Below are 24,948 nucleotides of genomic sequence, written 5' to 3' on the forward strand. Positions count from 1 at the left end.
CAGCGGATTTTGCCCAGCCAGCTCCTTCCAAGCAGTGTGGGGCCATTGCCAAGGACAATCCAGAGTGGCAGTTCATGCACCATGCCCTCGTAGGTGACCTTGACCATGGCGCTGCCCAGGACAGTGATAAGCTCTTTGGTGTACGTTCTCAGTTTCATGTGGATGGGGCTCATGGCTGGTCTGAGTGCTTTGTTGCACCAGACTCTCAAACATCTTTTTACTCATGATGGATTGGCTAGCACCAGTGTCCAGTTCCATGGCTCCGGGTAAGCCATTCAATTTTACATTTAGCATTATAGGTGGACATTTCGTCGAAAATGTGTGCATCCCGTCTACTTCAGCATCTGCCTCCTCTCTCAGGCTCGAAATTGCTTTGAACCACCATGGACCGATCTTTCTCTGCCACGTGGTGGTTAGCAGGTTTTGCAGAGCTAGCAGCTCGACTGCAAGCTCATTGGAGATGCCCCATTGTTCCACAGCTCTTGCAAACATACCCTTTGAAGTGACATGAATAGGCTGAATGGAAGCCTCCACAATGCCAACAAGGTGTGAATTGCCTTGCGTTCATCCTTTGTTGCAGACTCTGAGTCATCTGGGTCACCCGAGGCCTGCTGGCAGTTGCAGACTCATGGTTTCTGCCCTGTACATTTCTGCTCGCAAACACAGTTCCAGTTAATTTAAGAACATTGCTAGCACTTGTGTGCTGAGAGATTTGTTTGGTGTTATCACTGGTGGACATAAACGCCTGTGCTTTCGCAATGGCCTTAATGAGGGCCGGTGTCTCTACAGTTAAATGTTTTCATAGGATGGTCTCGTGGCCGATGCCCAGTACTAAAAAGTCTCTGAGCATCTGCTCCTGGTAGCCATCAAACTCACATTAGCTCGGCGATGTAGCTCGCCACTTCCTGACCTTCAGATCGCTGGCACGTGTAGAACCGATACCTCGCCATCAGCATGCTCTCCCTCGGGTTAAGATGCTCCCAAACCAGTGTACATTACTCCTCATATGACTTATCTATGGGTTTCACTGGAGACAGAAGATTCTTCATGAAGCTGTAGGTCGGTGCCCCGCAGACCGTGAGGAGGACCACTCTCCTTTTTGCAGCGCTTCCTTCTCTGTCCAGCTCGTTGGCTACAAAGTACCGGTCTAGCCATTCGACATAGGCTTCCCAGTCCTCACCCTCCGAGAACTTCTCCAGGATGCCCAGAGTTTGCTGCATCTTTGCTTTGGATTCGTATACTCGTTGCCAGTTGTTGTGTTCCTAATACAGATGAGATTGCACACAGGAAGGTTAAAGTAATAGTGACCTCAGTCTTTATTAAGACATGCCAGAATGAGGAACAGGCCTTAGGGGCTGGCTTATATATAGTGCTCCCAAGGGATGCTGGGATCCCTTGGGACTTCAGGGGATGCGCTCCCTGGTGGCGGAACATGGGAGTACATGCTTTACAGATACAGCAACATCAATGCAAGAAATTTCTGCTGGGAGCACAGATTGTATTTTCACCGTCAGCACTGTCCCCATAATGAAATGCCATTTGAGATTCTCAGTGCAAGGAAGTGGGGTGTTGGGAGTAATGCAATAGGATAAGAGCCTGAATGTTCATTGTGACTGTTCTTGTTTTATATTCAGATGCTGATTAAACTTGCAATCTGCAGTCGCACTGTTCTGTCAATGACAACATTTAGTTCCTGTGTTAATATGAAATAGTCTGTCTGGTTGTTTAACATCCACCCTAAACCTGCATGAATAAACCTGGTGACTCTAACATCCATTCAATCTTTTACAGTTTACTTTACTACTTTTTCCAGTTGCATTCCTTATTCCCTACACACTCATGCTGGCACTCGCTGGGATGCCAATGTTTTTCTTGGAATCTTCCTTTGGTCAGTTTGTCAGCCTCGGACCTGTTGCAGTGTGGAAAGCCGTGCCAATGCTACAAGGTTTGTGTTTATTCAGCAATACAAACTCGGCAACAGTTTAAACATGTTAATACACTGGTTATATTTTGCTTATCAGATGGTGGCCTAATAATTACAATATTATTTGTAATCTGATCTGTCGTACACTTTACAAAGACAGATACAGACAGTGAAGAGACAGACACAGTGAGTGAAATGTTTTCTTTCCTCGTTCCAGACTTAGTCAGATGTCAGTCCCGCTCCAATCATTGAGATGCCCTTCTAAAGGATCACTATGTACCTAGTGGGACCGCTGGAGAGGTCAGCACTAGGACACCAGTATATTTTAGTAGTCATTGACGATGCCACGTGATATCACAAGGTGATTCCACTGAGGAGCACAACCTCTAAAACCTTAGTCCGTGCATTAGTGAAGATGTTCTCCAGGGTAGTGATCCCAACTGAGATCTTAATGGACCAAGGGACTCCCTTTGTGTTGAAACTGATGAAATACTTTTATATCCTGCTCCACTTTAAGAGTCTGAGGACCTCCGTGCACCATCCTCAAACTGATGGCCTTGTAGAGAAATTCAATAGAACCCTCGAGACTGCTGGAAAAGGTTATGTAAAGAATGAGAAAATCTGAGATACCTTATCATGGTACAGTTCACCTCTTTAATGAACTGTCTGAGGATCAGTTCAGGCCGGCTCAAGATACAATACTCCAGAACCACAATATCTCATGTGTTCAGTTAGGGAGATGCCCCAATCCTCCACAGGGTATTCCCTGTTGGTACTGCTGTATGGGCGACAGCCTCATGGAATGCTTGACATGGTGAAAGAGGAATGGGAGGAACAAAACAGTTTCTCCAAAAATATTATGGAACATGCAGTGAGGATGAGGGAGTGGATGGAGTGGATATGCTCATAGTGAGGGTTCATTTAGAGAAGTGCAGGAAAACCCGAGAGCCCAGAATAATGTAGAGGCTGCGGTCAAGAGGTTCCGACCGAAGTATGGTCCTTGTGTCCACACCAGACAGCAAGTTCTCTGCACAGTGGCAATGACCTTATCAGGTTATAGATGTTGTGGGCCCGCTGAACATTCTGAAGCGATGGTGAGAGGGAGAGAAAGAGAGAGAGAGGCTCTCACAATGATGGAGCAACCACTAGGGGGCCATGACCCCAAGGTACAGAGAACAGTTCAACTCTCCAGTGAACTGTCTGAGGATCAGTATCGGCAGGCTCAGGACATGATACACCAGAACCACAATGCATTCACATCTCAACCTGGAAGGACGAGGAAAACTTGCAACCTGGTGACAACACCCGGGGTGGCAATAAAAATAAGACCTTACTGAATAAGACCTTACTTAAACAAAATTAGGCTCATGGGATTAGCGCTCATATACTAGCATAGGTTAGTTAATGGACAGAAAACAGAGAGTAGGAATAAACGGGTCATTGTGGGGTTGGCAGGCTGTAAATCTGGGGTGCCGCAAGGATCGGTGCTTGGGCCTCAGTCATTCACAATCTATATCTATAAGGAGTCCAAATGTAATATATCCAAGTTTTCTGATGATACTAGGTGGGAATGTAAGTTGTGAGAAGGATGCAAAGAGGTGTCAAGGGGTTATAGACAGGCTAAGTGAATGGGCAAGAACATGGCAAATGGAATATAATGTGGAGAAATGTGAAGTTCTCCACTTCGGTAGGAAAAATAGAAAAGCAGAGTATTTTTTTAAATGGTGAGAGATTGGGAAATGTTGGTGTTCAGAGGGACCTGGATGTCCTTGTATACGAATCACTGAAAGTTAACATGCAGGTACAGCAGCAATTAAGAAAGTAAATGGTATGTTGGCCTTTATTACAAGAGGTTTTGAGTATAAGAGTAAAGACATCTTATTGCAATTATATAGGGCCCTGGTGAGACCGCACCTGGAGTATTGTGTACAGTTTTGGTCTCCTTACCTAAGGAAGGATATAATTGTCATAGAGGGAGTGCAACGAAAGTTCACCAGACTGAACCCTGGGATGGGGGGGATTGTCCTTTGAGGAGAGATTGAGCAGATTTGGCCTATATTCTCTAGAGTTTAGAAGAATGAGAGATGATCTAATTGAAGCATACAAAATTCTTACAGGGTTAGACAGGGTAGATGCAGGGAGGATGTTTCCTCTGGCTGAGGAGTCTAGAACCAGGGGTCACAGTTTCAGAATAAAGGGTTGGCCATTTAAGACTGAGATGAGGAGAAACTTCTTTACTCAGAAGGTGTTGAATCTTTGCAATTCTCTACCCCAGAGGGCTGTGGAGTTTCAGTCTTTGAGTATATATAAGACAGAGATCGATAGATTTTTGAATGTTAAGGAAATTAAGGAATATGGGGACAGTGCAGGAAAGTGGAGTTGAGGTAGAAAATCAGCCATGATCTGATTGAATGGCACCGCAGGCTCAAGGGGCCGAATGGCCTACTCCTGCTCCTAATTCTTATGTTCTAATTCCTGAAGCCAAATGGAGGGCGGTTAGCCAGGAGATTAAGAGGATGTTGAGACTATCTGTGATTGAAGAATCACATAGTGAATGGAGTAGCCCCATTGTTTTAATTCTGAAACCCGACGGGATATGACAATTCTGTAACAACTTTCGGAAACTGAATGAGATTTCCAAGTTTGATGCTTACCCGATGCCCTGGATGAAATGCATTGATTGAGAGATTGGGGAAAGCCAATTATCTCACCACTATGGATCTGACCGAAGGGGACTAGCAGATGCCTTTAACAGAGTTTGCGAAAGAGAAAATGGCATTGGCAGCTCCCGAGAGGCTCTTCCAGTTCACCCTCATGCCTCTTGATTGCATGGGGCCCCATACATCTTCCAAAGACTCATGGACCAAGTAATGAGGCCTCATACCCGGTATCCGGCAGCATACTTGGTTACCGTCATCAACTATGCTACAGACTGGGGGTCACATCTGTGTAAGGTAAAGGCTGTATTAGACAACCTGAGGTTATTTGGGCTCACGGCAAACTCAGAGAAGTGCCACATTGGATTGTCAGAGATTAAGGCTGGAGGTAATTTTCTGGAGGTAGGCGGGTTGGGGCCGGGGCAGGCAGGAAACCTGGGAGGCCGGGTTTCCCGCAGGCCCTGCCAATTTTAACGGCAAGGCCTAATTTGAACGTGATGTCTTGGCTAGTCAAGTTAAGCTTCTGGTCAATGGTGACTTCAAGGATTTTGATGGTGCGGGATTCAGCAATGGTGGTTCTGTTGAATGTCAAGGGGAGGTGACTGGACTCTCTTTCTCTTGTTATAGATGGTCAATGGCTGGCACTTGTAAAACATAAGAACATAAGAATTAGAAACCTGTTCCATCATTCATTAAGATCATGACTGATCTTTGAACTCAACTCCACTTTCCCGCCTGATCCCCATAACCCTTGATTCCCTTGAATCCAAAAATCTAAAGATCTCAGCCTTGAATACATTCATTGACTCAGCATCCACAGCCCTTTGCAGTAGAGAATTACAAAGATTCAGAACCCTCTGAGGGAAGAAATTCCTCCTTATCTCAGTCTTAAATGGTCAACCCTTTTTCCTGAAACTATACCCCTCTCGTTCTAGACTCTCCAGCCAGGAAAACAACCGCTCAACATCTCCCCTGTCAGTTCCCCCTCAGAATGTTTCAATAAGATCACCTCTCATTCTTCTAAACTGCAGACAGCATAGGCCCAAACTACTCAATCTCTCCTCATAGGACAAGCCTCTCATCCCAGGAATCAATCTAGTGAACCTTCTTTGTACCACCTCTAAGGCCTTTCTTAGGGAGACCCAAACTGTACACAATACTCCAGGTGTGGTCTCACCAAAGCCCTGTACATTTGAAGCAAGACTTCATTACTTTTGTACTCCCAACGCCCTTGCAATAAAAGCCAACATGCCATTTGCCTTCCTAATTGCTTGCTGTAGCTGCATGCTAACTTTCTGTGCTTCCTGTATAAGGACACCTAAATCTGAACACCACCATTTAATAATTTCTCAGCATTTAAAAATTATTCTGTTTTTCTATTCTTCCTACCAAAGTGAATAACCTCACCTTTCCTCACATTATCCTCCATCTGCCACCTTACTGCCCATTCACTTAACCTGACCGTATCCCTTTTCAGACTTTTTATGTCCACCTCACAGCTTACTTTCCCACTGAGCTTTGTATCGTCAGCAAACTTGAATACATTGCACTCGGTCCCTTCTTCTAAATCATTAATATAGATTGTAAATATCTGAGGTCCAAGCATTGATCCTTGCGGCAAAGCACTTGTTACAGCCTGCCAATCTGAACACGATCTGTTTATCCCGACTCTGTTTTCTGTCCGTTAACCAATCCTCTATCCATGCTAATATATTACCCCAACTCCATGAGCCCTTGTCTTGCGTAACAGCCTTTTATGTGGCACCTTATTGAAAGCCTTTTGTAAATGAAAATATACTACATCCACTGGTTCACCTTTATCTACCCTTCTAGTTACAGTCTTAAAAAACTCTAATAAATGTTTAACATGATGTTCCATTCATAAAACCATGTTGACTCTGCCTAATCACATTATGATTTTCTAAGTGCTGTTACAACTTCCTTAATAATAGATTCCAGAATTTTCCCGACGACTGTACTTCCCTGTTTTCTCTCTTCCCCCCTTGAACAACGGTGTTACATTTGTTACCTTACAATCCACGGGGATCGTTCTAGAATCTCGGGAATTTTGGAAGATCACATGCTATGCATCCACTATCACTGCAGCCATCTCTTTTAGAACCCTAGGATGTAGGACATCAGGTCCAGGGGATTTGTTGGCTATTAGTCTCGTTAGTTTCTCAAGTACATTTTCTCTACTGATATTAATTACTTTAAGTTCCTCAATCTTATTAGCCCCTGGGTTCCCCACTAGGCTTTTTGTGTCTTCTACTATGAAGACAGATATAAAATATTTGTTTAAAGTCTGACATTTTCTTCTTCCCCATTATAATTTCACCTGTCTCAGCCTCTTAAGAACCAATGCTTACTTTTTCTATTCTCTTCCATTTTATATACTTGTAGAAGCTCTTACAATCAGTTTTTATATTTCTTGCTAGTTTACTCTCATTACATATTTTCTTAGTTTACTCTCATTACATATTTTCTTCCTTTTTATCAATTTTTTAGTCGTCCTTTGCTGGTTTCTAAAGCTCTCACAATCCTCAAGCTTACTATTATTCTTCATAACATTATAAGCCTCTTTTAATCTAATACTATCCTTAATTTCTTAAGTTAGCCACGTATGGATTGCTTTTCCCATGGAGATTTTATTTCTCAGTGGAATGTATATTCGTTGAGAGTTTTGGAATATTCCTTCAAATGTTTTCCACAGCTTAACTATTCTTGTCCCTATTAATCTAATTTCCGAATCTACCTTAGCTATCTCATCCCTCATACCTATGTAATTGGTTCACTTTAAATTTAAGACTCTCATTTCTGATTGAAATATTTCACTCTTAAACTCAATGTGGAATTATATCATATTATGATCACTCTTCCCCAGAGGATCCTTTACTATGAGATTGCCAATTAATCCTGTCTCATTACATAAGAACATAAGAACATAAGAATTAGGAACAGGAGTAGGCCATCTAGCCCCTCGAGCCTGCCCCGCCATTCAATAAGATCATGGCTGATCTGGTCGTGGACTCAGCTCCACTTACCCGCCCTCTCCCCGTAACCCTTAATTCCCTTATTGGTTAAAAATCTATCTATCTTTGACTTGAAAACATTCAATGAGTTAGCCTCAACTGATTCCTTGGGCAGAGAATTCCACAGATTCACAACCCTCTGGGAGAAGAAATTTTTTCTCAACTCGGTTTTAAATTGGCTCCTCCGTATTTTGAGGCTGTGCCCCCTAGTTCTAGTCTCCCCCACCAATGGAAACAACCTCTCTGCCTCGATCTTGTCTATCCCTTTCATGATTTTAAATGTCTCTATAAGATCACCCCTCATCCTTCTGAACTCCAAGGAGTAAAGACCCAGTCTACTCAATCTATCATCATAAGGTAACCCCCTCATTTCTGGAATCAGCCTCGTGAATCGTCTCTGTACCCCTTCCAAAGCTAGTATATCCTTAAGTAAGGTGACCAAAACTGCACGCAGTACTCCAGGTGCAGCCTTACCAATACCTTATACAGTTGCAGCAAGACCTCCCTGCTTTTGTACTCCATCCCTTTCGCAATGAAGGCCAATATTCCATTTGCCTTCCTGATTACCTGCTGCACCTGCAAACTAACCTTTTGGGATTCATGCACAAGGACCCCCAGGTCCCTCTGCACCACAGCATGTTGTAATTTCTCCCCATTCAAATAATATTCCCTTTTACTGTTTTTTTTTCCCAAGGTGGATGACCTCACACTTTCCAACATTGTATTCCATCTGCCAAACCTTAGCCCATTCGCTTAACCTATCCAATTCTCCTTGCAGTCTCTCTGAGTCCTCTACACAACCCGCTTTCCCACTAATCTTAGTGTCATCTGCAAATTTTGTTGCACTGCACTCTGTCCCCTCTTCTAGGTCATCTATGTATATTGTAAACAGTTGTGGTCCCAGCACTGATCCCTATGGCACACCACTAACCACTGATTTCCAACCGGAAAAGGACCCATTTATCCCGACTCTCTGCTTTTTGTTCGCCAGCCAATTCTCTATCCATGCTAATACATTTCCTCTGACTCCATGTACCTTTATCTTCTGTAGTAACCTTTTGTGTGGCACCTTATCGAATGCCTTTTGGAAATCTAAATACACCACATCCATCGGTACACCTCTATCCACCATGCTCGTTATATCCTCAAAGAATTCCAGTAAATTAGTTAAACATGATTTCCCCTTCATGAATCCATGCTGCGTCTGCTTGATTGTACTATTCCTATCCAGATGTCCCGCTATTTCATCCTTAATGATAGTTTCAAGCATTTTCCCCACTACAGATGTTAAACTAACCGGCCTATAGTTACCTGCCTTTTGCCTGCCCTCTTTTTTAAACAGAGGCGTTACATTAGCTGCTCTCCAATCTGCTAGTACCTCCCCAGAGTCCAGAGAATTTTGGTAGATTATAACGAATGCATCTGCTATAACTTCAGCCATCTCTTTTAATACCCTGGGATGTATTTCATCAGGACCAGGGGACTTGTCTACCTTCAGTCCCATTAGCCTGTCCAGCACTACTCCCCTAGTGATAGTGATTGTCTTAACATCCTCCCTTCCCACATTCCTGTGGCCTGCAAATTTTGGCATTGCTTTTGTGTCTTCCACTGTGAAGACGGAAGCAAAATAATTGTTTAAGGTCTCAGCCATTTCCACATTTCTCATTATTAAATCTCCCTTCTCATCTTCTAAGGGACCAACATTTACTTTAGTCACTCTCTTCCGTTTTATATATCGGTAAAAGCTTTTACTATCTGTTTTTATGTTTTGCGCCAGTTTACTTTCGTAATCTATCTTTCCTTTCTTTATTGCTTTCTTAGTCATTCTTTGCTGTCGTTTAAAATTTTCCCAATCTTCTAGTTTCCCACTAACCTTGGCCACCTTATACGCATTGGTTTTTAATTTGATACTCTCCTTTATTTCCTTGGTTATCCACGGCTGGTTATCACTTCTCTTGCCGCCCTTCTTTTTCACTGGAATATATTTTTTTGCGCACTATGAAAGAGCTCCTTAAAAGTCCTCCACTGTTCCTCAATTGTGCCACCGTTTAGTCCTTGTTTCCAGTCTACTTTAGCCAACTCTGCCCACATCCCACTGTAGTCCCCTTTGTTTAAGCATAGTACCCTCGTTTCTGATACAACTTCCTCATCCTCAATCTGTATTACAAATTCAACCATATTGTGATCACTCATTCCGAGAGGATCTTTTATCAGGAGATTGTTTATTTTTCCTGACTCATTACACAGGACCAGATCCAAGATGGCTTGCTCCCTTGTAGGCTCTGGAGCATCCACGATGCTGAGAATGACATAAGTGGCACGTTTAGTGAGTTGGTCTCACCGCATGAGAAGGATCCACAGCCAACTAGGGAATGGAAGACCAGCAGGAAGAGTAGTACAAAGAAAGTAGTGCAAGGGTCCCACCTGGTCATCCCCCTGCAAAACAGATACACTGCTTTGAGTGCTGTTGAGGGAGATGACTCATCAGGGGAGAGCAGCAGCAGCCAAGTTCATGGCACCGTGGCTGGCTCTGTTGTACAGGAGGGCATGAAAAAGAGTGGGAGAGCGATAGTGATAAGGGATTCAATCATAAGGGTAATTTGGAATTACACAATACAAAATCTAAAATAGCCTGTACATGGTTCGTTTCATGACGTATTCTAGGAAACTGTCGAATCGAATATATTCCATTAACTCGTACTCCAGACTACCTTTGCCAATTTGATTTGCTCAGTCAATATGAAGATGAACGTATTCCATGATTATTGTATTACCTTTGTAACATGATTATTCTATTACCTTTGTAACATGCACCTGTTATTTGTTGATTATTTGTGTGGCACATTACTTGCCATTTATCAGCCCAAGCTCTGAATGTTGTCCAAGTCTTGCTGCATGCTGGCACGGACTGCTTCATCTGATGAGTTCTGAATGGAATTGAACACTGTGCAATCATCAGTGAACATCTCCATTTCTGAACTTATGCTGGAGGGAATATCATTAGTCAAGCAACTGATGATGGTGGGGCTGAAGACACTGCCCCGAGAACTCCTGCAGTGATGCCCTGAGGCTGAGACGATTGTCCTCCAACAACCACAACCATCTTATTTTGTGCTAGGTATGACTCCAGCCAATGGAGAGTTTTTCCCCTGATTCCTATTGACTTCAATTTTTACTAGGGCTCCTTGATGCCACAATCTGCCAAATGTTGCCTTAATGTGAAGGGCAGTCATTCTCACCTCACCTCTAGAAATCAGCTCTTTTGTCCATGTTTGGACCAAGGCTGTAGTCGAGTGGTCATGGCAGAACCCAAACTGAGCAGCAGTGAAAAGGTTATTGGTGAGTAAGTGCTGCTCGATTGCACTGTTGACGACTTCCCCTCGCCCCCCCCCCCCCCCCGCCATCACCACAACCTTACTTTTGTGCCTCTCTCCTTTCAGGTAGTCAAAAATGCTGCAATCCATTGTGAAGGAAGTGGCATCAGGTCATTTAGAAAATCATAACATGATTAGGCAGAGCCAACATGGTTTTATGAAAGGGAAATCATGTTTCATAAATTTTTAGAGTTTTTTGAGGATGTAACTAGCAGATAGATAAAGGGGAACCAGTGGATGTAGTATATTTGGAATTCCAAAAGGCATTTGATAAAAAGGTTGTTACACAAGATAAGTGAGCATGGGATTAGAGGTAATGTATTAGCATAGATAGAGAATTAGTTAATGAACAGAAAACAGAGAAGGGATAAACAGGTCTTTTTCAGGTTGGCAGGCTGTAACTAGTGGGGTTCCACAAGGATCAGTGCTGGGGCCTCAGCTATTTACAATCTATATTATCACCATCATAGGCAGTCCCTCGAAATCGAGGAAGACTTGCTTCCACTCTAAAAGTGAGTTCTCAGGTGACTGTACAGTCCAAAATGGGAATTACAGTCTCTGTCACAGGTGGGACACACAGTCATTGAAGGCAAGGGTGGGTGGGGAGTCTGGTTTGCAGCACGCTTCTTCCGCTGCCTGCACTTGCTTTCTGTATGCTCTCGGTGACGAGACTCGAGGTGCTCAGCGCCCTCCTAGATGCTCTTCCTCCAATTTGGACGGTCTTTGGCCAGGGACTCCCAGGTGTCAGTGAGGATGTTGAATTTTTATCAAGGAGGCTTTGAGGGTGTCCTTGAAATGTTTCCTCTGCCCACCTGCGGCTCGCTTGCCGTGTAGGAGTTCCGAGTAGAGCGCTTGCTTTGGGAGTCTCGTGTCAGGCATGCGAACAATGTGGCTTGCCCAATGGAGCTGATCGAATGTGGTCAGTGCTTCGATGCTGGAGATGTTGGCCTGATCAAGGACACTAACGTTGGTGAATCTGTCCTCCCAGAGGATTTGCAGGATCTTGTGGAGGCATTGTTGGTGGTATTTCTCCAGCGATTTGAGGTGTCTACTGTATATTGTCCACGTCTCCATACAGGAATGGCGGGTATCACGACAGCCCTGTTGAGCATAAGCTTGGTGCCAGATTTGAGGGCCTGATCTTCGAAAACTCTATTCCTCAGGCGGCCGAAGGCTGCGCTAGTGCACTGGAGACGGTGCTGAACCTCGTCATCGATGTTTGCCCTTTCTGATACTAGGCTCCCCAGGTATGGAAAGTGTTCCAGGTTGTCCAGGGCTGCGCCATGGATCTTGATGACTGGGGGACAGTGCTGTGTTGTGTGTGTTGTGGGGTCAGGTTGATGGAGGACCTTTGTCTTACGGATGTTTTGTATAAGGCCCATGCTTTCGTACGTCTCGGTGAAGCTGTTGACTATGACTTGGAGGTCAACCTCTGAATGTCCTGGTCTTGGACCTGGCCTGGAGGTAACGAAGGTTGAACAGGTTCCCACTGGTTCTGTAGTTTAGTTCCACTCCAGCGAGGAGCTTGTTGAGTGTGAGGTGGAACATTGCAGCGAGGAAAATCGAGAAGAAGGTTGGCGTGATGATGCAGTCCTGCTTGACCCCCGGTCCGGATGTGGATTGGGTCTGTGGTGGAGCCGTTGGTCAGGATCACGGCTTGCATGTCGTTATGGAGCAGGCGGAGGATGGTGACAAACTTTTGGGGGCAGCCAAAACAGAGGAGGACGCTCCATAGTCCCTCGCGGTTAATGACCTAAATGAAGGTACCGATTGTAATGTATACAAGTTTGCTAACGATACAAAGCTAAGTGGGACAGTAAGCATCTGCAAAGGGATATTGATAGAATAAGTGAGTGCGCAGTAAGGTGGCCATTGGAGTATAATATAGGGAAATGTGAGGTTATTGACTTTTGTAATTACAAAGGTATGAAGGCAGAGTTGGGTAAAATGGACTGGGAAAATATATTAAAGGGAAAGACGGTAGATAGGCAGTGGCAAACATTTATGGAGATATTTCATAACTCTCAGCAAAGATATATTCCAGTGAGAAACAAAGGGGCCGAACTTGGTGGACTCACTGCCCACTGCCGCCGAGTTTTCTGGGTGCTCTCCTCTCCGAGCAAGTTTGGTGGAGGCCTCCCGCCGACCGGGAGAGAAGACCACTGGGGATCGCCCACTGATGCACATAAGTGTCCTCCCTCCTGCCGAGCTGCCAGTTTGGTCTGGGCAGGAGTCTGCTGCAGCAGGGGAAAGGACCACCGTGTGGAGGCAGGTCTAATCTCAATGGTAAGTATGAAGAACTGCAAAACAAGGTTAGTAAACTTCTTTTCTTTATTTTTTTTTCCAGCGATTCATGTAGTTGGGGTCCCATGAAGGTTTTCCAGTGGCTTTTTGTAAATGTTTATTTTTATCTGATCCACCCCACCACCCCCCTCCCCGCTCCCTGGGCCCGACCCAATCCTCGGCGGTTCTTTGCCGAGGATTGCATTTGTCGGCGAGATTGGGATCTCCCGCCCGCTGCCACCCAGATTCATGGCGTAAGTCCAAGGATCTCACAGACCTTTGGGCGGAACTTAGCTTCCACCAGGTTCAGGTCCAAAGACTCTAAGAGAAGGATGAACCATCCCTGGCTAACTAATGAAGTTAAGGATGGTATCAAATTGAAAACAAAGGCATACAATGTTGCGAAGAACAGTGAAAGACCAGAGGATTGGAACATTTTTAGAACCAGCAAAGGACGACTAAAAAAATGATAAAGACAGCGAAGATAGCATATGAGAGTAAACTAGCAAGAAATATAAAAACAGACAGTAAGAGCTTTTACAGGTATATAAAAAGGAAGCAAGTAGCTAAAGTAAACGTTGGTCGCTTAGAGGATAAGACTGGGGAATTAATAAAGGATAACAGGGAAATGGCGGACACTTTGAACAAATATTTAGTATCGGTCTTCACGGTAGAAGACACTAAAAACATCCCAATAACTGATAATCAAGGAGCTAGTGTGGGGTGGTGGGGGAGAACATAAAACAATTACTATCACTACAGATAAAGTATTAGGCAAACTAATGGGACTAAAGGTGGACAAGTCCCCTGGACATGATGGTCTGCATCCTAGGGTCTTAAAAGAAGTGACTGCAGAGATAGTGGATGCATTGGTTGTAATCTACCAAAATTCCCTGGAGAGGTCCCAGTGGACTGGAAAACCGCAAATGTAACACCCCTATTTAAGAAAGGAGGGAGAATGAAAGCAGGAAACTGTAGACCAGTTAGGCTAACGTCTGTCATTAAGGAAGTAATAGCAGGACATTTAAAAAAAAAATCAAAATGCAGTCAAGCAGAGTCATTAAAACATAAGAACGTAAGAAATAGGAGCAGGAGTAGGCCATGTGGCCCCTCGAGCCTGCTCCGCATTTAATACGATCATGGCTGATCCGATGATGGACTCAGGTCTGCTTCCCTATCCGCTCCCCGTAACTCCTAATTCCCTTATCGGTTAAGAAGTTGTCTATCTCTGTCTTAAATTTATTCAATGACCCAGCTTCCACAGCTCTCTGAGGCAACGGATTCCACAGATTTACAATCCTCTGTGAGAAGAAATTCCTCCGCATCTCAGTTTTAAATGGGCGGCCCCTTACTCTAAGATTATGACCCCTAGTTCTAGTACCTCCATCAGTGGAAACATCCTCTCTGCATCCACCTTGTCAAGCCCCCTCATAATCTTTTACATTTCGATAAGATCACCTCTCATTCTTCTGAACTCCAATGAGCAGAGACCCAACCTACTCAACCTTTCCTCATAAATCAACCCCCTCATCTCTGGAATCAACCTAGTGAACCTTTGAACTGCTTCCAAAGCATGTATATCCTTTCTTAAATATGGAAACCAAAACAGTACGCAGTATTTCAGGTGTGGCCTCACCAATACACTGTATAACTGCAGCAAGACTTCCTTGCTTTTATACTCCATCCCCTTTGCAATAAAGGCCAAGATTCCATTGGTCTTCCTGATCACTTGCTGTACCTGCATACTATCCTTTTGTGTTTCATGCACCATGACCCCCACGCCAAGCTGTACTGCAGCACTTTGCAATTTTTCTCCATTTAAATAATAACTTCCTCCTTGTTTTTTTTCTGCCAAAGTGCATACCTCACACTTTCCAACATTATACTCCATCTGCCAAATGTTTGCCCAATCACCTAGCCTGCCTATGTCCTTTTGCAGGTTTTTTGTGTCCTTCTCACACATTGCTTTTCCTCCCATCTTTGTATCGTCAGCAAACTTGGCTCCATTACACTTGGGGCTAGAACCTCCACTTTTGAGCTTATCGCCCAAAAATAGGCGTTACTTCCGGCGTGGGCAGTTAAAAATGGTTTTCAGATCGCCGGCTTCTCGCCCATTCTCAAAACATCTAGTTTACATTTTTGAAAATGGGCGTTACCGTGAGCGATATCAAATGGCCGGTGGCATTAAATTTTTCTGACCTTCTGCCGTAAAGTATGGCCGTCCTGAGCAACAGCATGGCAATGCTCGATTCCTGCAATTCAGGAGATCAAGGGTCACCTTGACATGCGCAGAAGGGGAGGGAGCTCAGAGGGACTGAAGGCGTGGCTGGGTGTGGTGTGGCTGCTTTGGGAGGAAGGAGGGAGATTTTAGAGCTTCATAGCAAGTAGGCAAACAAAAATTAGCTGTTACCAGCCACATATTTGAGCGAATTTGGCCTATAATGGAGGGAGAGGAGAAGGCATCACAGCACGCTGTGGAGACTGACGCTGGAGAGAGGTGGGAGAGGAGCATATTGGAGGTCGCAAAAGAACCAGGAAGTTTTCGGACGAGGCAAATGCCTCCCTCTTGCAGGAGGTCGATTTACGCTGGGTGATTTGACACAGGGAGGGCGTGGGAATCCCACCCCAAAGGCCGACCAGAGGATATGGACCAAGATAGCAGAAGTGGTGTCATCGGCGACCAATGAGGTGCGTGAGGGCAACCAATGCCACAAACGATGGAACGGGCTTGTGGGATCCGCAAGAGTAAGTATTACATTTATTTACATGTACTTATGTATTTATATAATTTGATTTGTAACAGTCATGAGTGACTATCAGCAGATGTGAGATCTTGCACTTTTACCGGGAATGTTTTACTCAAAGCCTGCGGTCACGGTGTTCGTCTTTAGGTAAAGAATGATAATAATCATAATAATCATGATTACATCTGTTGGTTATGTGTTGTATCAGTGTCTGTGACAGTACCTAGCAATGATGTCACGCAATGATCTCATGCCATGTCGTCCTGTCACCTTTTACAGAAGAAGCTATCAACGATGAGGTTCATGCAGAGGTGAACGGGCGGGGGGCCACCAGTCCCCAGCGACATCACTGAGATGGAGGAGCGAGTGCTCGCACTCGTGGGGAAGCGCCACGGATGCATCTGCAGACTCTGAAGTGATGCCACGTGAGTAAAGCTTACACTATTGCATAATGTAAAGTCAATAGATGCCACACCAACTCATATCCGAACAATATATGATAGATGATTTCTAAAAGTGTCATAGAAATAATGCTGGCCTCATGAAAATCATTGCAATGCACAATGTGTTGATGATCATGAAATGTGATGTCTGCGATGCTTTTGAGAGCAGTGGTGCTTTTGTTGTGCATATGCTTTGTGTAGCGCTGGATCACCTTGTCACCCGAGCACCCCCTTCTCCTCTAATAACCTCATTTGTGTTTTGCAGCTCAGTCAACAGCGCAGCCCCAGGCAAGGCCACAGAGGCCAGAAGGTGGGGGCGTGGGGCAGGAGTCGGCGGATGATCCTACTACATCTGGTGCTGAGGAGCTCCGATTGTCGTCCGTCAATCTGCTGGGTCTGTTCTCGATGGATGAGAGCGCGGACTTCGAAGACCTGCATCGCCACGATCCAGAAGCCATTCCACCCCAAGGCCATCGAGTTGTCGTCCGGTTATTCCCGCCTCCACTCTGGAGGTGCTGGCCCCAAACACCTCTCCACAGGGCACACCATTTGTCCTCAGGATGGCGCCGACCCCGCGGAAGCCCTGTGTACGCGGCAGGTCAATCTCCTCCTGAGTGGTCGAGGCATCTGAAGCGCTGCTTAAGCACAGTTATTGTTTTCTGGACCACATTGCGTGTGTCTCTATGGCTCTTGTGGTGTCCCTGCACCTTACTACAAACTCATACGAGGCATGTATAGCAGACACGGTCACTTTATTCCCAGGACCAAGGAGTGCTGACCCTGGGTGGGACCTCCCCTTTCATACCTGGAAACCCAGGTGAGGAGTGTCTCCCGCAAGTTCACCCCCTGTGGTCAGGTGTGCATTTCTAGGGTATAAGTACAGTGTACAGGAGTTGCATGAAGGTTACAGTTACATGAAGATTACCATTGCATGATGGTTACATACCTGACATCTCCTCCCCCCCCTTACGTCTTTTTGTCTCAAAGGTAAAGTCTTTCAGGTGGTCGACGCTCTCTCGTGGAGCGCTGCAGTTGTGGCTCTGGTGGCTGAGCCTCGGCATGCGTCTCTGTCACCTGAGGTGATTCCGGCCTGTCCGTGCTGGCCGCAGGGACTGTGCATGCTGTGGACTGTTCTTGTTGCTCGTCCACTGGCAGTGATGTGGGTGACATCTCATGCTCTTCTTCACGTTCCTCCGTGTCTATGCTGAACCTTTTCTTTACTTGGTCCAAGTGTTTGCGGCATATCTGCCCATTGTTTAGTCTGACCACTATGACCCTATTCCCTTCTTTTCCAATTACAGTGCCCTCAAGCCAATTGGGTCCCAAAGCATGGTTGAGAACAAATACCGGGTCATCCATTTCTATAAACCATCCCTTGAGTTTCGCTAATGGAACTCGGTTTGGGACTGGCGCTTGCCCTCAACAATGTCTGCCAGGGCTGGGTGAATGAGGGACAGCCGCGTCTTAAGCGTGCATTTCATGAGGCGTTCCGCTGGCGGGATTCCCATGAGTGAGTGCGGGCGGGACCTGTAGGCCAGCAGGAGGCGCGATAGGCGGTACTGAAGGCAGGGTCCTTGGATGCGTAGCATGCCCTGTTTTATGACTTGGACCGCCCGTTCCGCCTGGCCATTGGAAGCCGGCTTGAACGGCGCTGTCCGGACGTGTTTGATACCATTACCCGACATAAACTCCTGGAATTCATGGCTGGTGAAACATGGGCCATTGCCGCTGACCAGGATGTCCGGCAAACCGTGGGTCACGAAAACCGCACGCAGACTTTCCACGGTGATGGATGTCGTGCACGAGTTTAATATGATGCACTCGATCCTTTTCGAGTATGCGTCGACAACGATCAGAAACATTTTTCCCATGAACGGGCTCGCATAGTCTACGTGAATACGTGACCATGGCCTGGTGGACCAGGGCCACGGGCTGAGTGGGGCCTCCCTGGGAGCATTGCCCAGCTGGGCACACGTCGTGCACCCACGAACCCAGTGTTCCAGGTCTGAGTCAATTCCCGGCCACCGTACATGTGACTGGGCAATGGCCTTCATTAACACAATGCCAGGGTGCCCGCTGTGGAATTCCCTGATGAACGCTTCCCTTCCTTTCAGGGCCATGACTTCCCGGCTGCCCCATAGCAGGCAGTCGGCTTGGATGGAGAGCTCATCCATCCGTCTCTGAAACGGTCTGACCTCCTCGGGGCATGCCCTATGTGTGGGCGCCCAATCCCCAGTCAGGACACATTTCTTTATCATGGATAGGAGGGGGTCTCTGTTGGTCCAGAGTTTGATCTGGCGGGCTGTGATGGGGGAGCCTGCGGTGTCAAAAGCCTCAACGGCCATGACCATCTCAGCGCTCTGCTCCGACGACCCCTCGGTGGTCAGTGGGAGCCTGCTGAGCGCGTCAGCGCAGTTTTCGGTGCCTGGCCGATGCTGTATGGTGTAGACATACGCGGCCAGCATGAGGGTCCATCACTGTATGCGAGCTGACACATTGGCATTGACAGGCTTGCTGTCGGACAACAAGGATGTTAATGGCTTGTGTTCCGTCTCTAGCTCGAACTGTCTACCGAAAAGGTACTGGTGCATCTTTTTCACACCGTAAACACAAGCGAGTGCTTCCTTTTCGACCATGCCGTATCCACGCTCTGCCTGGGAGAGTAACTTGGAGGCATAAGCCAGCGGTGGGAGTCATCATTACCCTACTGCAACACACACCCAATCCCGTAGGATGATGCATCGCATGCTAAAACCAGTCTTTTACAAGGGTCATACAAAGTCAACAGTTTGTTAGAACACAGCAGGTTCCTTGTCTTATTGAAAGCCCGTTCTTGACAGTCCCCCCCAAAGCCATTCACAACCTTTACGCAGGAGCATGTGTAACGGCTCCAACAATGTGCTTAAGTTCGGCAGAAAGTTCCCGAAATAGTTCAAAAGTCCCAGGAATGATCGCGTTGCTGGGCCTGGGCGCCCGGCGGATCACCTCCCTTTTTGATTCAGTGGGCCGGATCCCGTCTGCGGCAACCCTCCTGCCCAAAATCTCTACCTCTGGGGCCAAAAACACACACTTGGCCTTTTTCAGCCGCAAGCCTACCCAGTCCAGTCGGTGTAGTACCTCCTCCAGGTTGTGGAGGTGCTCCTCGGTGTCTCAACCCGTTATAAGAATGTCGTCTTGGAATACAATTGTTCCAGGAATGGATTTGAGCAAGCTTTCCATGTTTCTCTGAAAGATAGCTGCCGTCGAACGAATGCCAAACGGACACCTGTTGCAGATAAATAATCCCTTGTGTGTCGTGATGGTGGTCAGAAGCTTGGATTCTTCAGCCAGTTCCTGAGTCATGTAGGCCAAAGTGAGGTCCAGCTTCGTGAACAGCTTCACCTGCCCACGTGGCAAAAAGGTCCTCTGCTCTCGGGAGCAGGTATTGGTCTTGCAGCGACACTCGGTTGATGGTGGCTTTGTAGTCGCCACAAATCCTGACCGAGCCATCTGCTTTAAGGACAGGAACGATAGGACGGCCGAAATTATGCCCTCTCTGAGTAGCCTGTCCAATTCACTTTCAATTTTTTCACGCATCACATACGGCACTGCTCAGGCTTTGTGGTGCACTGGTCTGGCGTCCGGAGTGATGCGTATCCTTTCGTGTCCTTGAATGTTCCGACACCGGGTTGAAACAGTGACACGAATTTTTGTAGGACTTGTGAGCATGAACTTCGCTCCACAGATGAAATGGCATGCACATCCCCCCCCCCCCCATTTCCAATTCATCTCAGCTAGCCAACTCCTCCCCAAGAGCGTGGGGCCATTTCCCGGGACAATCCAGAGTGGCAGTCGGTTCTGTGATCCATTATGTGTTACCACCAAGTTTGCACTGCCCAGCACTGGGATGATCTCTTTGGTCTACGTCTGTAGCTGCATCTCAATGCATTCTAGTTTGGGCCTGTTAGCTCTGTGTGGCCATAGTCTCTCAAATTGTTGGGAGCTCATAAGTGACTGGCTAGCTCCTGTATCCAGCTCCATGTGCACCGGGATGCCATTCAATAAGACTTTCATCATCATGGGTGGCATTTTAGTGTATGAGCTGTGGACGTCAGCCACATGAACCTGCTGAACTTCAGCATCCATGGATTTTCCCCAGGCCTCATCCTGCATTGCAGACCCCTTGTCTGGTTCCTCTGTCTCACAAATTAGACTCGCTACAGCCTTTTTGCACATCCTGGCCAAGTATCCACTGACGTTACAAACCCTATAGGTATATTGCTGGAACCTGCAGCTTTTCGCAGTGTGTCTACCCCTGCACCTCCAGCATGAGCTGAGATTGTTGTTAACAAAGGGGCTATTACCAGGCATTCCTCTCTGATTGCCCATTTGGCTGTTTCTAAGCACTCTGAGATGGGTGTTAATGGTCCCATCGCGGGACGCATTGATCCTAGTGATGGCATGAATTGCCGATCCCCTTTCCATTGTCCCTGTTGCGGGCCCACCCTAGAGCCTGTTGCTGCCTGGGCGGTTTCGAAATGCCCTTGCTTGCCTCCGGGGTCCCAAGCCGTGTTCACCATGTTTACTCCCTGGTCCATCGCCACATTGGGACCAGGGCTGCGCGCGTAAATTAGCTTGGTCTCCTCGTCCCCTGCCATGAAGGTCTGAGCTATCAACACCGTCCCTTCTAAAGTCAAGTCCTTGGTCTTTGTGAGCTTCCTGAAAATCCCGGCATGATTAATGCCCTCAATGAAAAAATCCCTTAATATCTCCCCCCTGCAGGCATCTGTGAACTTACAGAGACTGGCCAAGCGCCGCAGGTCCGCATTGAAGTCAGAGATGTTTTGTCCCTCCCGACGCCAGTGTGTGTAGAACCGGTGCCGGGCCATGTGCACGCTACTCACCGGCTTGAGATGCTCACTGATCAGCTGGCTGAACTCTTCAAAGAACTTGTCCGCTGGCTTTTGGGGTGCGAGCAGGTCTTTCATCAGCGCATACGTCTATGGTCGGCAGCTGGTCAGTAGATGCGCCCTCCGCTTGTCAGCCGCTGTCGCTCCCAGCCAGTCCTTCGTGACAAAGCTCTGCTGGAGTTTTTCCACGAAGTCATCCCAGTCCTCACCCACACAGTTACGTTCCTCTGTGCTACCGGTGGCCATCCTCGTGGTTCGGTGATTCCCGTTTCTTGTTGCCAAATGTGATGTCCCTGCACCTTACTATAAACTCACATGAGGCATGTATAGCAGACATGGTCACTCTGTGACCTTCACCTTTATTCCCAGGACCAAAGAGTGCTGACCCTGGGTGGGACCTCCCCTTTTATACCTGTGAGGAGTGTCTCCCGCAAGTTCACCCCCTGTGGTCAGGGTGTGCATTTCTAGGGTATAAGTACAGTGTACAGGAGTTGCATGAAGATTACCATTGCATGATGGTTACATACATGACAGCTCTGGTTGTATCGCTTCTCGGCCCCGGGTGTGGGTGTCACGCAGGGGGGTCATCAGCCAGGTGGCTAGGCCATATCGGTTATCACCAAGCATCCAGCATTGTCCTTGTGGCTGACTCTTAAAACATGTCAGAGGCAGCGCTCTCACGCAGGATGTGGGCCTCATCGAAGCTCCCCAGACATTTGGCATTCATTGTCATTATGATCTGGTTGTGGTCGACAACTAGTTGGACCTTCAGGGAGTGAAATCCTTTTCTGTTACGAAAAAGCTCTGGGTCCTGAGAAGGTGCCCGGATGGCGATGTGAGTATACTGTATTGCTCTTTGCACCCTGGGGAACTTAGCAATGCGGTAGAATGCTCCAGCCCTGTCAGTCTGAGCCTCCGTGGCATGGGGAAGCTGATAAAGTCCATCCTTTGTGCGTACAGGGCCTCTTTGACCTATCTAACACAGCGATGGGTGGCATAGTGAGACAGAGGAGAAATCTTGACCGCGGAAGCCCGAAAGGAACTGGACGCATAGAAAGACAGTGCTGCGGTGACCTTGACCTCAACCAACACTGATGTCTTGATGGCAGGCTGCATATGTGGCCTGATGAGCTCACATATTTCATTGATCACCACTTTGTGGAAGTGCAGTCTCCGAAGGTAGGTTCGCTCGGACATGGCGAGGTAAGACCTTATTCCCTGTGAGTGCGGGGTGTGCATGGTCTGGACCTCCTCCTCATTCTTGCATGTGTTAAATTGGGCACATACTGATGTGCATCACACATTGAGCCATCTGCACGCTGCAGCATCTGTGTATTAATCGATGTAGGCTGAGAAAAAGTATAATAGCGATTGATCAGAAGCAATAATTTCCTCACTAAAATACACCTACAGTAACCCCCCAATAGTCCAGAGTCTGAAAATATGTCTGTTGAGATAGTCACTTCACCTGAGAAGAACTCCAGAGTCAATCCAAATTCCCTCGAAGTTAAAACAGCCTTTTGAATGAAGCGACCTGTGATTTAAAAAATGGCGCCCACACCGCTGTGATTGGTTCAGAACAGTTCCACTGTTTCTGAGCGGTGTTTTGGGCGAGCGATACTGTGGGCGATATGTGTGCGAGGTGGTGAAAGTGACGCTGGGCAATATCCTGGGCGTTAGTTTTGGCAAATGTGATCTTTACGACAAAAAAAAATGGGCGGGCGGTATTATTGAATCTCGGTATTAATTCTGTGCGGAAAGTAACGTTGGGCAATATTATGGGCATTGTTTCTGCCTATTCTGATGATTCTGCCCAAAAAAAGTGAGCAGGCAGTATTATCTTTTCCCGGCATTACGCACATGGGGAAAGTAACGCTCGCCAATAAGTGTCCGAAAAATGCCCGTCAGTTTCCATTTTGTGGCTAAATGGGCGATATCTGGGCATTATACGTAATTTCAGCAGTAAAATGGATGTTAAGTGGGCGTTATGCATGCAAAAAAAGTGGAAAATCTAGCCCCAACTTCCTCTCCGGCCCTGAGGAGATGTCCTTATCCCTGGCACTGGGCAGGCAACACAGCCTTTGGGACTCATGCTCACAGCTGCAGAGAACTGTATCTATCCCCCAAATGATACTGTCCCCTACTATCACAAAGTTTATCCCCCCCGCTTGAATGGCCTCCTATACCACGGCGCTGTGGTCAATTTGTTCATCCTCCCTGCAGTCCCTGCCCTCGTCCACGCAAGGAGTAAGAACCTCGAACCTGTTGGATAATAGCAAGGGCCGAGGCTCCTCCATCACTACATCCTGGATCCCCTTACCTCACTTGTAGTCACACCCTCCTGTCCTTGACCGTTAGCCAAATCTGAGTTAGTTAACCTAAGGGGTGTGACTACCTCCTGGAACACAGTGTCCAGGTAACTCTCCCCCTCCCTGATGTGTCGCAGTGTCTGCAGCTCGGACTCCAACTCATCAATGCGGAGCCGAAGTTCCTCGAACTGCAGATACTTACCGCAGAAGTGGCCACCGTGGACCTCAGTGGGGTTCACCAGCATGTTGCAGTACTGACACATCACCCGTCCTGCCATCTTAATGTATTTAATTAATTAATTAAGTTTTATTTTTAGTCCCCCAATGCCTCGGAATTCTAACCCTTAGTAATACACACACTACTGCTATTTCGCAAACAGTTGATTAATTAATTAAGCAAGAAAAACGAGCAAATTCACCAACCAATCACTTCCTGCTTTCCTGTGACGTCTAATGTAATCGCTCAGTTCCACTTCGCCGCAGCCACCAACCTGCTCGCTCTGCTCCCTGGAGTATCTCGCCACCGCTGCCTTTAAGATGCCTGTGGAGGGGAGCTGTTTACCTGAGGTCCCGGTGATCTGGGGCCATGGATCAGCATAGTTTTATGAAGGGGAAATCATGTTTGACAAATTTGCTGGAGTTCTTTGAGGATGTAACGAGAAGGGTGGATAAAGGGGAACCAGTCGATGTCGTGTTTTTGGATTTTCAGAAAGCATTCGATAAGGTGCCACAAAAAAGGTTACTGCACAAGCTAAGAGCTCATGAGGTTGGTAATATATTAGGGTACTAACTATTTGTACTGCACTTTTTTTTGACAGGCAGCTGTCCATCAAGCCCCGCGCCCCACTGCCCGTACTGCACTTTTTTGACCGTCAGGCGACAAGCGCCGACCCGTCAAGCTCCGCCCTCCTCCTGGCCAAATAATTCCATGTGCGTGGTGCTGAGCAGCAGGACCTGAAGCTCCGACTCTCTTTCCCCCCCACCCCTGCCGGCGTGGGCAGATGGTGGCGGGCCTGGGCCCGAAGGCTGGGGGAGAGAGAGAGGCTGGTGGAGTGGTGGGGGGTGGGGGAGGGGGGCGAAGAGAGAGAGAGAGAGAGAGGGAGAGAGAGAGAGGCTGGGGGAGAGAGAGAGAGAGGCTGGGGAAGAGAGAGAGAGTGGCTGGGGAGGGGTGGGGAAGAGAGAGAGAGAGGCTGGGGGAGAGAGTGGTAGAGAGAGAAAGGCTGGAGGAGAGAGAGAGATGGGTGGGGGGGGGAGAGAGAGAGGATGGGGGAGAGAGAGAGAGAGGCTGGGGGG

General features: G+C 47.1%; 1 protein-coding gene across 1 annotated transcript in view; it reads left to right on the forward strand.

Moving 5' to 3' along the window:
* LOC139265222 (sodium- and chloride-dependent neutral and basic amino acid transporter B(0+)-like) overlaps positions 1-24,948 on the forward strand; it is a 186,992-nt gene that overhangs the window by 12,462 nt on the left and 149,582 nt on the right. Inside the window, exon 3 of the mRNA XM_070882148.1 lies at positions 1,814-1,945. Within this exon, the coding sequence (XP_070738249.1) occupies positions 1,814-1,945 (132 nt within the window). The remainder of the gene's footprint in view (positions 1-1,813; positions 1,946-24,948) is intronic.

The sequence above is a fragment of the Pristiophorus japonicus genome, chromosome 6, assembly GCF_044704955.1.
Source record: "Pristiophorus japonicus isolate sPriJap1 chromosome 6, sPriJap1.hap1, whole genome shotgun sequence".
Lineage (NCBI taxonomy): Eukaryota > Metazoa > Chordata > Chondrichthyes > Pristiophoridae > Pristiophorus > Pristiophorus japonicus.